General features: G+C 40.2%; 1 protein-coding gene across 2 annotated transcripts in view; it reads left to right on the top strand.

Moving 5' to 3' along the window:
* POPDC1 (popeye domain cAMP effector 1) overlaps nucleotides 1–16,863 on the top strand; it is a 38,416-nt gene that overhangs the window by 10,589 nt on the left and 10,964 nt on the right. For both annotated transcript variants that reach the window (XM_014859491.3, XM_044757386.2), the window contains exons 6-8: nucleotides 565–673; nucleotides 6,851–7,018; nucleotides 7,956–8,097. In XM_014859491.3, the coding sequence (XP_014714977.2) occupies nucleotides 565–673; nucleotides 6,851–7,018; nucleotides 7,956–8,097 (419 nt within the window). The remainder of the gene's footprint in view (nucleotides 1–564; nucleotides 674–6,850; nucleotides 7,019–7,955; nucleotides 8,098–16,863) is intronic.

Here is a 16,863-nt window from a genome sequence, read left to right as displayed (position 1 = left end):
CAAAAGTGTCTGAGTTTGAGGGGGCGGCCCAGTAGTGTAGTAGTTGAGTTTGGCACTCTCCACTTCAGCAGCCTGGGATTTGTGGGATCAGATCCTGGGCATGGACCTAAACCACTCATCAAGCCATGCTGTGGCAGCATCCCACATACAAAATAGAGGAAGATGGGCACAGATGTTAGCTCAGGGCCAATCTTCCCCAAGCAAAAAGAGGAGGATTGACAACAGGTGCTAGCTCAGGGCCAATCTTCCTCACCAAAAAAAAAAGTGTGTGAGTTTGAGTAATAAATTATATGGTCACTCCAGCTATAAGAGCAATGATAACCAATGGAGGGCACACATCTGATGCGATGCAGGATGCTGTCTTTTTGTTTTTCTTGTTATTGGTGAAATTTATTTTGAAATAAACACTTATGCTTCAGGAAGTGCTTTTAATTTTGCCAGTCATCTGTGGAGTCTTTCAAACTTGAATATAAAATGCAAAGCCATAAGATTATGGAAATTTTAAGGATTGTCATGTTATTGGTGAAACATCATGTGTTTATTAACATTAATTTCTGTTATCAGAATGAAGGTCTCCTATCGAGGACATTTTCTGCATAACATTTACCCCTGTGCCTTTATAGATTCTCCTGAATTTAGATCAACTCAGATGCACAAAGGTGAAAAATTCCAGGTATGTTTTGGCATGATTTTTAAGAAGATTGAAACTAGTTTATGTCTCATTCAAAATCCAAAGGATATCAATAGAAAAGTGGCCATGATTTGTTGAAAAAAGAGATTACCGTATGGTATGTATAGCATGATCCCATTTTTGTAAAACTTAAAATAGTGCATATATGTGCACAAGAGAGGTCTAGAAAGAGGTACCCAAATTTGGACATAGTATTAACACATTGCTGGTTTGTGAGTTTGATTCCTTTTTTGTTTTCTTCATTTTTGCTTATTTGAATTTCTACAATTTTTCTATTGAAAACATCTAATGCCTTTATTATGAGAAAAAAGGAAAATGTCAGTTGTGGATAGTCAGTGTTCCTAAGACTTGTCATTGGTTACTTTTACTGGGGAAAAGCAGAAAACTGGCTTTGCCCTACAGAACTTCTTTTGTTAATCCCTATGAAAAAATTTAATCATTCTACTCTTTTATGTTTAATGAATATGTTTAAGGGCAAAGAATGAAGGTTTTCAGAGTTAAAATAATTAGAATGTGTACCACTCGCGTGATTCTTTTTGTTATCTTAAAAAACATTTGCTCCATTATGTGGCACTTTGTTGGGATTCTTTTTGTAAGTATCCAGTCCTCCTATTTTATTCCCCTCCTTATTGGTAGGAAAGTCACCAAGAAAATGGGTGAGCGTTTCCTTTCATCTCAGCCTCTCGATAAACAGCAGGAAGGAAATATCCTGAGAACGGGGTTGCTTATGAGCAAGAGGGTAAATCTACGTAGGTAAGAAATGGAATAGAAGGTAATGTTGTCACCTGAGGGAGGAAACGTCAGTGTTTCTTGATGACAAATCTTATTTTTGAGTCTCATTTAGAGATGCTATACAATTTGGGAGATAAAAGGGAAAATTTACAGACACAGTGTAGTTTAGTTACAATGATTTCAGCCCTGCCCTGCTCCCACCTGCCCTGCCTGAGTAACCTTCCTGGGTTACTAACTGCACAACTTGTTAAAATTAAGTGTATTTCCTAGAAGGTCTCATATAATTTCACTAACTGGGTACAGTGCTGTTCCCAAGCTGACTGAGCTTAAGATACAGAAGGAGAGAGCGAATGCTGTATCCTGGCTCCTGGTTCCTCTAGTTTACACGCTCACTGTGTGTTTGTGAAGGTCGGCTGTGCACTGAGATTTATGTTCTTATTGTATCTTTAATCACCACCATCTACAGACTCAGATAGGGCCACTTCTTTCCTGTGACCTCCTTACAATTTCTTTTTCCACAGTCCAGCTTTCCTCTCTTGTATCCATTTGTGTACAGTAGCAGGTGGTTTTACACAATAGCTCAGTCTCATATAATCCTGAAGAGACTGGAATCTGGGGAGAGGACGGGAACTGAACCTTCTTTGTTTCCAGAAGCAGGTGGCCCCTGAGAGGCCAGGGATATAACATGTGCTATCTTTTCCACTAGACTTCAAATTATATTATACAGTCATGTTCTGCATAACGATGTTTTGGTCAACGATGGACCACATGTAAGATGGTGGCCCTGTAAGATTAATACCATATAGCCTAGGTATTTAATAGGCTATGCCATCTAGGTTTGTGTCAGTATACTCTATGATGTTCATACAATGACACAGTTGCCTGACAATGCGTTTCTCAGAACATGTGCCCATCGTTAAGCATCGCATGACTGTCTTTATAATTAAGTTAACTGAAAGGAACTCCTACCACCAGTTACAATTCTCTTTCTTCTTGAGAACTGGGGGTTAGGATTTGGTAGTTGAGAAATGTTCCTGCTATTGCTATGAAGATTCCAAAAACATTACCAAAGTTCAGGGACCATAGCCAGGTGAAGGATATTTATTCAGCCTTTCCAAATACCAGTCAGCTTTCCTCTGCGTAGAGTCTGGTGTGGCATTTCCTGATTGGTCAGTGCATTAAAACTCCTCCGGCATCCTCGAACCTGTGCCTTGTACAGTTGGAGCAGACTCCATTAGAACAAGCCCTTGGGAGAGATTGTGGTGATTGTTTACAAAATGTTCCCACTGGCAGATAGTCAAGAGTAAAAATAGCTGTTGCACATCTGTGTAGGAGTCCATTGCCTCTTTCTGAAGCAAGTTCCCAATGAAAAATGTCATGTGCTCCCAGGGCCCACTTCTCATTACCTGTGGCAGAGGACACTTTAAAGTATCAGTGGTCAAACTTCTCCACCCACAGACTTTTACCTGCTAATCTCATTATTCTGTAACTCTGAATGGTTACATGTGTGCTGACAAGGAGCTACTTCCTTTGAATTTTTATTTCTTTAAATTCATTCTTTGGTAGGGGTGCTCGTGAATTATACAGTTGGGTGAAAGGAGGAAAGAAAGGCCAGTGAACTCAATGACTGTCCCTTGAGATTGCACACAAATGTTGAACAATTACATGTGGTCACTTCAATGACAGGTGTAGTGACAGAGCTGAGAAAACAGATTCTGAACTTACAGCTGCTCCCTCAGTGTTGACAGTCACTTGGGTACTTACAGATCAAAGTCCTTCCTTAGAACTGTGGATAGAATCTTGACTATCATTATTACAAAAAGTGGAAGTTGTCTTTTGTGTTTGGTTTCCTCTTCTTTGTGCCTTTGTTTTATATCAAGTGAGCTTCACCGTTTACATGTTTTTCTTTTGTATTCTGTCTCCCACTACTGCCTTCCCATAGTCGATAGCATGTCCTGTGCTGTGAAGCCTGAAAATCAAAGCTTTATTGACTTTAAGGGGAAAAGAATGTCTTGGAGGCAGATGTCCAAGCTCTTGTGAAATAAGGAATGCTAAGTTTTAATGGGTATTTAAATAAAACCTTATCTCAGCAGTAAGTAAATCTCTTGGTTAAGCTGCGTAGCAATTTCATCTGCCAGTGTTGATTCTGCTGTATTTTGGTGCTTATGAGAACTCAGTAAGCATCAGTTGAATAGACCACTTCTAGGGCATTTTCGAGTTCCTGGTGTGTGAAATGTATGATACATGAAGGAAAGAATAAATTCTCCCCTGGGGACAGTCAACCAGTTGTATTGTCAGACTGCTGTTTCCGATGCTAGCACATTGAGCCATTCCCTCAGACACCCTTGTTCTTATGTAATGTCTTCTCATTTTGTGAAGGTGTAGAATTGGTTTGGAATCTAAAGTGAGGGACTGAGCCAATGCCTTCAGGTCGCACAGCAAACCCGGTGACAAACCCTTAGTCTAATTCTCCACCTGAAAGAAATCCTTTTGTGTCTTTTATTGCCCTGCTTGCTCTTATTTCTTCACGAAAGTTCTTCTCAAGAACTCAAGCATGACACTGCTGAGGGACCCTAATAACTTAAGAAGCAAATTTATTTTACAGAAGCTTTAAAAATTCCTATATTGCTTAATAAAAATTCCTCATTAAAAATATGTTTTACTTAACTGTTGTGACAGGAAATCATTAAATGAAACTGTCTACTTGGCAGAAATGAAACATTAGCTGTCAAGTAAAATGACCTTGGTCAATATGCTACCTTCCCACTTCCAACTAAACACCTGCTCTTATGGACTTGTAAGTTATTCATGCATACTGTAGGTATCGCTTATTATTTGAATACTGTTATTAAATTTAAATTTGGTAACAATTTAAACAGGTTTAAAGTATTTTTCAACCATCAATAGGAAATGGATTTGCTAAGCAAATTATAGTATATATTAAAAATATCATTGCCTCAGTAGAAGCTGGAGATTGTTAAAATTGTTGAAGAGAAGAAGTTAAATGCGTTATACATCACCAAGGTTCAATTTCGTTTTTTTCTCCTGGATGATTTCCAACTCCCCTTTTAACTTTTTCCCCCATTGCACATGAATTTTATTTTCCAAAGTCGTGGATGACATCTTCGCAGAATGAAGGAACCCCAACCGTCCTAAACCTTTCTTCAGTGCTTGGGTGCGTGACTGGGCCACTGTGAGTACCCAGTGCACACCTTTCTCTAATTCCTCCTATACAATATTCTTTAGTTGCCTTGTGTTTACTTACCCATCTCCTCCTGTTTCTAGGAACTCTGCATAACTGGCTTCACTATATACTTCTCTTCCTATAAACCTTGTCTTTTTTTGTTGTACATCTTTACTTGTTATCACATTCCTCCACTAGAATGTAGACTTCCTTACGTTGTGTTTAGCTGTTCTTTGCATGTGGGACTCTCAAGGGTGAGCCAACCTTGTGCACTTGGCCAGATTACTTTCGATGTGATGGTCTTGATGAATATTGAGCACATTGGGTAGATTTTGGCCTGGTGGGAAAATGTGTCTGGGCTGGAAGTCAGAAGTGCTCACTCCACTGCTAATTAACGTGTTCGTGAATACGTTTTTTTGGTGCTTCTCATTTGGCATCTGAAAAATGGGGAGAATATTACCTGTCTTATCTTAAAGGCAATTTTGAGGATCCACTTACAGGTAAATGTAAAAGCACCTAAATGTTTAAAAGTAAAATACGTAAGGTGAGTGGCATCATGTGCTGCTGTCATTCCCTGGTCATTCTCTGCCACTTTCCCCTGTTCTGTATTTGTCAAAACTCTTATTGCTGCCTGAGGGTGTCATATTTCTTTATTTTTTTCAGCCCTCTCCACCAGAATGTAAGCTTCACAGGGCAAGGATCTTGTCTGTCTTGTTCCCTATTTTAACCTCCGTGCCTTGTCAGTGTCTGGCATAAAGTTCACACATAATAATGTGTTTTGAAAGAACGAATGGAATTTAGTGTTTTATTGAATCATAGAGCTGCTGATACATTTCTTAAATCCAAATGTGTTTGGTTTTGGAGATTCCTACTTTTAATATAATAAATAAGTGCAAACTTTTTTCTAGGAGTATTGACCCACTTTCTAAAGTAGCCAAACCTTCTGATTTGCTAAAGATCAGATTTTAGCTGTTGACATAAGGAGAGAAGCTGTGTTTTCCATTTTCTCTCTTGGTATACATAAATATGCCCGTGTCATCTGAAATATGTTTAATTTTATGACTAGCCAAGGGGAAAGCACTCCTTGGAAATATTTGTTCTGAGGCTCAGATATAACTTAGTGTCGATTTAAGAAACGTTTATTAATCTCCTACTTGGACAGGCATTGGGTTTAATGCTGAGGAAGGAAAAATGGTTTCTGTCTCAACAGTATTGACATCCTTTTGTGAATTCCTTCGTATAATAAATACTCGTTGAGCACCACTCTGTGTTGGAAGCCGGGCATTCAGACAGGAGGATGCATTATTCCTGCCATCAGAGTGCTCAGGAGAGACAGATCTGTCAACAGATTCAGTAGATTTTGGATTCAGTGATATGTGTGCATCATGAAGCTCAGAGGAGGAGGACTAAATGATGGGAAGGGACCTGCGTGGGAGGAAGGGCTTCTTGACACTGAGCTGTGAGTGTGGCCATGGCCCTCACTTGGGAAACAATTTACTTGAGGAATACTTGAGCTCTGTGTAGTGTGATTACAGTGCTTTCCCACTTTCCGTTTAACAGTACATAGGGAAAGGGTATGGTTTCCCAGTTCTGAGCTAACTGTGGGATCTCTGAGTGTCCCCAGTGGGCTACCCGGGAGCTAGCCTTGAAAGGTCACACACAAGAAATACCTATGACAGAAGGACCCTCACTAGCCACATTCATCAGTAATAGCCCGGGCCTTAAAACCAATTCACAGGAGGCCATTTTCTCATTCTCGAGTGTGTGTGTACACAGTCAGCTAGACAGAAGTTCTTTCATGCTTAACTTGCCTCACGAATCTTACCTCACTTCTTTTGCTTGAAGCTATATTCGTAAACTTCTGTTGTAATTGTCAGGGTGTAAAGAAATATTTAGCCAAAAATTATTTGTCCAATTGGAACATCAGTCTAGCGCACTTTACAGTAGCGGCATTGACACACTGGCCATTGTCACCACACATTGTCACCACACCTCGCAGAACAAAACAACAAAACTCAGAGTATGTGCTTTTATTTAGCCTGAAGATTGCTTTTAAACGTAATTTTATATTTAGTCATAGAAGCTTGTGTGTATTGGGTCTTATTTTAATTTAACTGGTATGACAAATCATGGCTATAATAATATCCACTAAATTATTCTACTCCTTCCTTCCCCCAGATTACTGCAGTCAGAATTCATACCCATAGATGTACTTGTTTCTTTCTATGTTGTTTCTTCGGCAGGTCACCATTATTGCAGATGATAACTGCAGATTTTTATGCTGGTCAAGAGAAAGATTAACTTACTTTCTGGAATCAGAACCTTTCCTGTATGAAATATTTAGATATCTTATAGGAAAAGACATTACAAATAAGCTGTACTCATTGAATGATCCCACCTTAAATGATAAAGTAAGTATTTTTCTGAGTGTCTTTATTTTGTTAAATAAATATGTATAGTGAGATATACCTCACTTTGTGCCATATATATTTTCCTAAATTTTCATCAATTACTCATATGTTAAGTGAAACGGAAACACTTGTAATTTAGAGACCTTTCAGGGAATCATTTCTCAAGAGTAAGGAAGTATTTTGTAATATATTTGCTGTGATCCAGTGAGGTGTCTCTAAATGTCAGGGACCTCCATTTGAGGTGATGAGGTCTGTCCTCTTCATATTAAACACTCTAAGGAAGATGGTAAGTGAGGCGAGGGAGCGGGGTTGGAGTAGGCCGGGGAAGGCAGGGCGGTGAGGAGGCTGCAGACTGAGAAAGGCTGACAAACCCCAGCGAGCGACCGGGAAGTTAGCATTTTCACCCAGGTCTCTTCCAGTCTTGCATTTCCGCCTGATCAGCCCCGCTCCCGGAAAGCCCCTAAGTGACAAGAGAGGTCTGGGACGGAAGCCTGTGGCAATTCATTTAGGAATTTCAGAGCTGTGTAGGTCTTCAACAATGTACACTTTGATCTTCATATCCCCACATTTTCTTAAAAGGAAATTAAAATGATTACAGACAACAACTTGCAAAATATTGTTTCTGTGATAAGTACTGTTCTCGAGGGGCTGTGAGTATGCGTGAGTGCTCTCTTATGGTCATCTTATCTAGGCGGTTTATCAAATTCTGTTGGTACTTATTATTTTTCAGATTAGTAAGTAGGCTATTGAGTGTATTAAATTTTTTATAATGTATTTTAGTAATAGCTTATAATACAAATTATAGCTAACATTTAATTGGGTACTTACTATGTATCAGGTAATCTTTGATTTCAAGGAAAAGTATAAATGCTGCATAGAGGGAATATATGATCTAAGTCCCATCAGTTCTCAGAAATCTTAAAACTTTGCTTTGTAGAAGGCCAAAAAGCTGGAACACCAGCTCAGCCTTTGCACGCAGATCTCCATGCTGGAAATGAGGAACAGCATAGCCAGCTCCAGTGACAGCGAAGACGGCTTACACCAGTTTCTTCGGGGCGCCTCCAGCGTGTCCTCTCTTCGTAAGTTATCCTCAAACTGATAATACTCTCGGATTCTGATGGATGTCACTAGAAATAGACAGATGCAACTTTGATCAGAAAAATTACTTTGCAAGTAACTATTTGGCAACCTAAAGGTAACAATAAACATAATTAAATTTTTCCTAGGGACTTTATTTTCCGTATTGCACATCAGCTAAAATCCAGCTTTAGAACTCTTAGTTCCATCTCAGAAACTATTCACTTGTTTTGCCATATACTCTTCTTAAATACTGATTCACTGGCATAGTGTGGAAGAGTCCATATGGTTTGCTGGATATTTGGCTTTGTTGTTTTCATGATTTTAGTTCCAGTGAAAGCCTAGACCCAGCAATGTGTTAAAAATGGTGGGAACCAACTGCTGGATGTTTCACTGCTGGCTGGCTATCACAGTGGAAGCACCAAGAGTTAGGTGATTGGGTAATGGAGTATTCCAGAAGATGAAGGAAACCACTCAACACCCCTGTGAGTTACCTCATTCACACACCCACCAAGAGGCATGTTTTCCAAGAAGAATCTTGGATTGTTTAGATTGTTTTAAAGCATTCTAAGTAACACTAATGTCATGGATGTTGAAAGATAGTAAGTAAAATGAGATTAAAATTAAATTTAATTTTAAATTAAATGCTTAAAATTAATGCTTAAAATTATTTTCAGAATTATTCCAGGAATGATAGTATAAGAACTTTGAACAAATTCATGTGAAATAGCAAAAAGGCAGATGAATTCTCCCATTGCATAACCTAAAAACTATTAATATTTCCAATTGTATATTACTCCAAAGTAACTTTTAATGCAGGTACACATTGAGCATTCCTAATGTTTGTGTAAATGATCTTGTAACTTTGGATGCTTTAGATGAATTGGATTAAGGATTTTAAGTATTGCATAGTCAAGAGAGGCTGGAATTTGACAAGGCCATATAATTGGTGTAAGTTTCCAATGCAAAGTCTGTGACATAGAAATGGGTTGTGGGCCTAAAGGAGATTTCAGGAACGACACAAATGAGAATCTGGAAATAGTTGTATTTTATTCCAGAGTAACTATTGAAAGTACTAACTGAGATTGACCATCTCTGAAATCTGGTAGCATATCGAATGTATCATCTGCCTTGTTGAAACAGTTTAGTGGTCAATAAGCATTTTCAAATGGACCCATCTTAATTATACGTATAGTGATTGCTATATTAAGAAAGGTCAACCGAAAGGGAATTATACTTAAATATTGTATGTGAATTATTTTTCCTATAGAATATCTTATTTTTGTAGTTCTTTTTTTTAGTTTTACAGTCTTGCTTAAGAAGCACTGAGAACAAGCAATATATATAGTGTGACCATTTATTTTCTTAAAATCAGTTTATTTTTCCTGTAGTATTTTATTGTATAATCTAAATCTTTTGGGGCTAACGTTTTACCAAAAAAGGCTTATGTGGAGTAAGTTGTTTAAATAGAATTAAAACATGTTTTCAAGATTAAGCACTGTACAGTACCTTCAAGATGAGTACTGTACTTGCCTCCAGACACCTGTATTTCCAGGTGTTCAATGGATTGATCACACGCCTACAGACCTGGGTTCAGGTCTTGCTCCAATAATTATTAGCTGTGTGACCTGGAGTAAGTCACATGAGCTTTCGAATCTGACATGAGCTGTCGTATCTCGACACAGACCTGGTTCTGGTCCCAGCTCCTGGTCTGTTTCCTTCCCTCTTATCGTGAATCGTGAGTTTAAGCCAAACAGCCGTTCCCTGCGTGGATAATTAGAACTTCAGAGTTTGCACAGAAGTGTGCTCCCCTGGAGAGCAGGGTCGCAGTTTTACCTCTCAGTTCCCTTGTCTGGTTGTATGCTGCCGTACTAAAAATGGGTGCACCCTGCTTCAGTTGTTTGATTATTGCAGCCTCGGGTTTGTTATGCAGAATCTTACATATGATCCAAATGCATATAGCTACCGATGTGCGCATGTTTTTGAGCGTGTGCGTGTGAATTGCACAACAGACCCGTGTTTGTACCTGCTTCCCTTTGATCAGTCCTCATTCTGAGTTTCTCGGCTTCACTCCTGCCATTTAACAAAAGATGTTAGTACTTGAGCACAACATTGATGCTAATTATGAATTATTTAATGCACCCCAGCATGTAATTCATTAAAAACTGGTTCGTTCTTGTTTCTCTTGCTTAGGTGTTAGCTCAGAACTACGGAAGGCTGTTTTTATTTTTCTTTTGCCAGACCCATCAATATATGCCATCTACTTTTCCAGATTAAAAATTACATTCCTTGTAAAACTGAGAATACGAAACCAGTCTCTTAGGACTGTTAGGCTGAAATAAAATTTCTCACATTTTGAGCATGTGGTAGGCCTTTATCAATGTTAGGTTCCTAAAAAATGACTAAGCTCTTCTTATTCCGCGTTTCTGATGGGCCAGTGGGGGCAACCGTGGTAGCCGCTCTGAGCAATGGTATCAACTTCACCATGGAGAGAAGGAACAACGTTTATTGACGATAGCAGCTATTATTTTTTCGGGTGCTCCATACGTAATCACATTTAATCTCCACTCTCATCCTGCGTGGAGAGCTGTATTAGCTTCGCCAGATGATGCGGCGCTGAGAGACAGTCCCCCAAATCGTTGGCTGTGATTACGAGGCTGCCTTCTGGCTCATGTACATGCTGGTACCGCTCCCGGCATGTCCTGCTCACTCTAGGAGAGGAGCAGTTGCTGCCGGGGTCACTCCCATTCTCATGGCAGAGGGAAGACAGTCGTGGCAGAATTACTGATGACTTTTAAAGCTCCGATTTACAAGTGTCGCATGCCACTTCCACTCATATTCCCTGGACCAGAGAAGTCACTTGGCCAAAACTGCTGTTAGTGGGTGGATCTTTAATCCTGCAGGGGTCATGCAGGAAGGGGCTGGCGACGGAGGGAAAGCAGGTGTCTTGACAATAACACAATCTACCACGTTAGTATTATTCCATTTTACAGATGGGAAAATTGGGACTAGGACATGCTTGTTCACTTATTCCACTTCCACAGGGGAGGTGCTGGGACACAAACCTAGGTATCCTGTCTCATTCCGAAGCCCAGGCTGTTAGACCATGTTGCCTCTGCATTTTAAACAGAAAAGGAAAATGCATATGACATTTGCCTAGTACTTTACAGTTTACAGGTCACTTTCACACCCCTTGTTGCATTTAAACCTGACAACTCTGCCAGCCAGGCACAGCGGCTGTTATTATTCCCCCCTTTTCAGATGAGTCCGCATACACTCAGTGACAAGGTCCCACTTACCCAAAGTCACTTCTTTCCCCTCCAGGCTCCTTCTTTGGGGAAACCTACCGTCCCCTGAATCCTTCATTATGACCAAGAATTGCTACAAATAGGTTTTCGCAGTCTGGTTAATTTCCATTTCGATGAAAATTTTTGCCTTATTCTTCATACAGGGGTTCTACATAGGAATGTTAAAAATTATCCAATAATATTCTCCTGTCATTTCCTCTTTTTTTTTTTTCTGGTGAGGAAGATTGGCCCTGAGCTAACATCTGTGCCAGTCTCTCTCTATTTCATATGTGGGACACTGCCACAACATGGCCTGACGAGAGTGTTGCATAGGTCTACGCCTGGGATCCAAATCCACAAACCCCAGGCTGCCGAAGTGGAGTGCGTGTACTCAACCACTATGTCACTGGGCTGGCCCCTCCAGTCATTTATCTTTTAATTAACTTTCACTTTGCCTCATACTTACAGAATTACAATCAATGCTGCTCTCTAAAAATTGTTTATTTTATATATATTCCTAATTAAACAACCATCACATTATTTCCTCTAGTCATTAACTCAAATATAGAAGTAGATTTAAACATGAAAACCCATATCAACATTTCTCATAATTATTTTTCAAATTAGGATCAGCATGGACCCCTTGCACTTGGTTGAAAAGTCTCTTTGCATCTCTGGGCTCCCGTTCCATCTGTCTGTGTCTCTGTGTGTGTTTCTACATTTTTTTTTTTTAAGATTGGCATCTAAGCTAAGAACTGTTGCCAATCTTCTTTTTTTTTTTCCTGCTTTTTCTCCCCAAATCCCCTCAGTACATAGTTGCATATTTTAGTTGTGTGTCCTTCCAGTCGTGGCATGTGGGACGCTGCTTCAACATGGCTTGATGAGTAGTGCCGTGTCTGTGCCCAGGATCCAAATGAGCGAAACCCTGGGCCGCCAAAGCAGAGCATGTGACCTTAACTGCTTGGCCACAGGGCTGGCCCCTGTTTCTGCATTTTTTTTTTCTTTTGTCTTGTGTGGTTTGTCCTTTAGAGCATCGATTCTTAAACATAACTATGCATATGAACCACTGGGAGATCTTAAAGGTTATGATGCAGCAGACTGGGGTGGGGCCTGGGACAAGTACCCAGATGATGTCGATGTGGCTGGTCCCTGAACTACACTTGAAGCAGTGAGGTGTGGAATTCCCTCCCTGCGTTCTGGAATTTTGCTGACTGCGTCGCCATGGTTATGATTAAGATGTTTCTGTGTCTCCCATCTACTGGTGGGTAGGTCTGGAGGCTTTCATGGGTTCTGGTGAAGGCTCTACTTTTAAAGATCTCGACCAGTCTGGGATAGAATGCCACGAACGTGTTTCCTAACATTGCACAGAAAATGTTCAGTTAAACAGAAATACAGTTGAGTAAAAGGTGAAGGGAAGCTTTAAGTGAACTGTTTAAGGGAATTGCTGCTGATCCCATTTCTTATGTTGTGCTCTATTTTGACACGTCACATGACGCAAAATCCAGAGCAAGATCTTTACCACGCAGATTCTGTATTCCACTTCAGATTATCATTTGAAGGCCAGAAAGTGAAGTAATGAGATAGCCTGAGAAAAACTGCTTCCTCTCTGCTTATTTGGTAGCACATAATCCAGTTACTTTAATTCTTTTTCCCTTCCTATTGCTTCATATACTTGAGTCTCCTGTTGGAAGTGTGATCGTGAGATAGGATGTCCAGGATGAGTGTGAAGGATGTAATGCCCTCATCTGCATATGAGCTCTCTGCTCCTGAACCAAGGTGCTCATCAAGGGAACTTGTCATCTTCTTGTCATCTTCTCTTCCTTATGAGATTTAGTTCCCTACATGTAACGTGTAAAACACACACAGGCATACACACGCTCAGATTGATTGTACTTGGCAATTCCATCACCAATAAGTGGGGCCAGCAAAGGCAGTGTCATGGCAACACAAGGACATGTTTCCCTGAAAGTTGCAGAACTTAATCTTAGTTAATTGGAGTTAAATAACCTATTGTTTCGTTTGTTTGGTTGGTTGGTTTTGGTGACGAAGATTGTTCCTGAGCTAACATCTGTTACCAATCCTCTTCTTTTTGCTTGAGAAAGATTGTCCCTGAGCTAACATCTGTGCCAGTCTTCCTCTATTTTGTACGTGGGATGCTGCCACAGCATGGCCTGATGAACAGTGTGTAGGTCCACGCCTGGGATCTGACCCTGTCAACCCCGGGTCACCGAAGCAGAGTGCACGAGCTTAACCACAGTGCTACTGGGCTGGCCCCTGTTTGTTTCTTAAATCTTGAGGTAATATAGGCAATGCAGCCAGTTAGAACTCATCTTTGAAAGATTATGTTTCAGAAAAGCTTAAACCATGTATTTTTCAGAAATTGTAATTAAAATTTATGATTTTTTTAAAGATACCATGAAATATTTAGAGAGAGATTTCTCACTGACAAAAAAACCTTTTCTAGTTTTTTTGTTATTAATGTCAAGATGGTGCTGTGGACACTCTTCCAATTTCCTATGACCTAGTTGCACAAATACGCTTTAAGTCAAGTTAGCTTGCATCTGGTTGGTATTCTTGTCTGCGAAGACTGGCAACGTATCTGACATAATGGGTTTCTCTCAGCTCTCTTATTTATTTACCTGGAAAGATAGAAAAAGCCAATACAGCATTCTTAGTTTCAAAGCTGGTTTCATGAAATAATCTGTTCAAATCACTTTGTATTTCATTCCCCCTGGGAACAGCCATAGACTTATAAACAACAAGCTTTACGTGAATTATACAGAGAGATAGGAAGGAGATGTGATCAGGCAGCAGGAAGACGGAGGGAGAGCCCGTGAACGGTTCTCAGCCCCACCGGGACGGTTAGTGAAAGCAGCACCCCCTCTTTGTAGATGAGTAGAATGCAGCTTAAAGGGATTAAATGACCAGATCAAGGCCACTCAGCCAGCCGTGAAATAAGTGTTGAATTTGTCTAAGTTCTTGCTTTGCATTTTACCTTATAAATATTCATATTCATGTGTGACTATAAACTTGTCTGGGAGTATTCAGCCACTGCTGTAGCCGCTGACACATCCTGACCACTTTCATAACGTGTTCTCGTTTAATCCCCACAATCACCCAGTGAGGTCAATGTTGCATTTTCCTCTTTTAAGGTTGAGGAATATGACATTGACCTCCCCTGGGTCCTTCGTCCCCCAGCCACTAGGGGCTGTGCTGTCTGTCTCCAGAACCCCCACCCACTGGTCCATGAGATGACCCCTACCCTCACACAGCATTTTTTCGTCTGTAAATGACTGTAAAGGGATTTTATATAGTTATACATTTTTAGTCTTTTAATCAAACATTTAAAAAATTGTGGAGTTAATATACACACAGATATCAAATAGCACAAAAAAAAATCTTTCAGTGAAAAGAACTGACTCCCTCCAAGCAGTTAGCTTGTGATCACAGTAACCCAATTTTTGTCCAAAATACTAAATAATATGCTGTCATTTATTGATTTATCCACTTAAGCTTTATCTACTAACTAACTTAGCTCACTTTTAACTTCCCTTCTCCCTTCTGCTCAGGATGGTGATGACGCTAGTTTTTATTCTTTTATTGTTTACTTTTGTAACATTAAATAATCCACTTAAACCTCCATTTCTTTTTCTCTATGAAGCTCTTTTAAAGGTGAAGAGATTATCATCCCAACCTTTTCTTTTTTTTTTAATTTTTCTTTTTTTAAAGATTGGCACCTGAGCTAACAACTTGCCAGTCTCTTTTTTTCTTTTTTATTTTTTTTGCTTTTTCTCCCCAAATCCCACCCAGTAGATAGTTGTATGCTTTTAGTTGTGGGTCCTTCTAGTTGTGGCATGTGGGACGCCACCTCAACATGGCCTGATGAGTGGTGCCATGTCTGCGCCCAGGATCCGAACGAGCGAAACCCTGGGCCACCGAAGCAGAGCTTGCGAACTTAACCACTCGGCAACGGGCCTGGCCCCCATCCCAGCCTTTTCTTATTCTTTCTCCCTTCCACCTTCGAACTGTCATGGATCTCTTCTTTAGCCTTTAAACAACCTAGGTTGATAACATATACATTCTGCTCTCTCTTTGTTAAAAAAACTTTTTTGTGGTAAAATAATATAACAAAGTTTACCATCTTAACCATTCTTTTGTTTTCTTTTTCCTTAGAGATTGGCATCTGAGCTAATATCTGTTGCCAATCTTCTTTTTTTTCTTCTTCTTCTTCTCCCCAAAGTCCCCCAGTACATGGTTGTATGTTTTAGTTGTAGGTCATTCTGGTTGTGCTATGTGGGACGCCGCCTCAGCATGGCCTGATGAGCAGTGCTAGGTCCGCGCCCAGGATCTGAACCAGCGAAATCCAGGGCTGCCAAAGCAGAGCGCACCAGCTTAACCACTCAGCCAAGGGGCCAGCCCAACCATTCTTAAGTATACAGTTGAGCAGTATTAAATACTCTCTTCTCTTTGGTAACTGCTATTAAATCTTCCTTGCTTTATCTGTGGGTTGTTCTGCAAAGTTTAAAGCAAATAAACAATGTTGATATTATTATGCTTTATTCAGAATCACTTAGTAGGCTGTCACTACATTTCTTTCTTTTTGGTCCCAGTGATTTCATGATTTCTATTCAATGGAGTCTGTTCCTAACATCAAATTCAGATGGATTCTCCTTTTGTACACAGCATAAAAATCATGCCACAGCTTACTTCACACTTTGCCCTCCTTTTTTCCCTAAAGTTTTTTTATTGCCTTGCTTTTGGGGCCATCTGATTCCCCATAGCCCCACTATCTTCTAGATTCTTCTTCCTCATTTTTTAAGGTGAAATCCATTTTCTTTTTGAAGTCTCTGAGTGCTTGTTTTGTATTGGAACTATGCCTTTTCAGACTACTTTTTGTTTTTAAGGGTGTTTCTAGTTGCCTTTCTTTTCTTACCCTTGAATTTTTTGTCTTATATCCCCACTCTCTCAGTCCATTAATTCCATGTCCCCTTTTTATCAGAGACCTTCACAGAGGCTCCCATTCTCCGGCCTCATCCTGGACTGGTTATTCTCTGGGTCTGTTGCACAGCTGCCATCCTAGAACTGTCTTCCCTGTTCTCCTGAGCTTATCCACCATCTCTGAGACTCTAAAGCTTTCTCTTTGTGGGGAGGAAGGACTTGTAGGACTTGCACTGTCCCTTGGCCGCTCACACGTGTGGCTGTGCAGTTCAGGGCCCTGAGCAGCCATCAGAGTAGTCAGGAATTGATCTGAGAATGACTCCTTGGGCCAAAGAAAACCTAATGGGAGCCGCTAACCTCCTCCAGTCTCCTCGGTTGCCCTAATTTGTACGCTTCTTCGCTCGAGTCCCTCAATGCTGCTGCTGAGACCCTCGAATGGAAATTAGGTAGAAAGGCCGCACCTCCCCTTCAGCCTTGCTGTTCAGAGAGCTTCAATCCAAACTCAATTTCTTCATTTACAAAAAATCTTATGACCTCAATAAA

The sequence above is a fragment of the Equus asinus genome, chromosome 24, assembly GCF_041296235.1.
Source record: "Equus asinus isolate D_3611 breed Donkey chromosome 24, EquAss-T2T_v2, whole genome shotgun sequence".
Lineage (NCBI taxonomy): Eukaryota > Metazoa > Chordata > Mammalia > Perissodactyla > Equidae > Equus > Equus asinus.
Note: the sequence above shows the minus strand (reverse complement) of the source record. Positions and strands in the feature narration are given on the sequence as shown.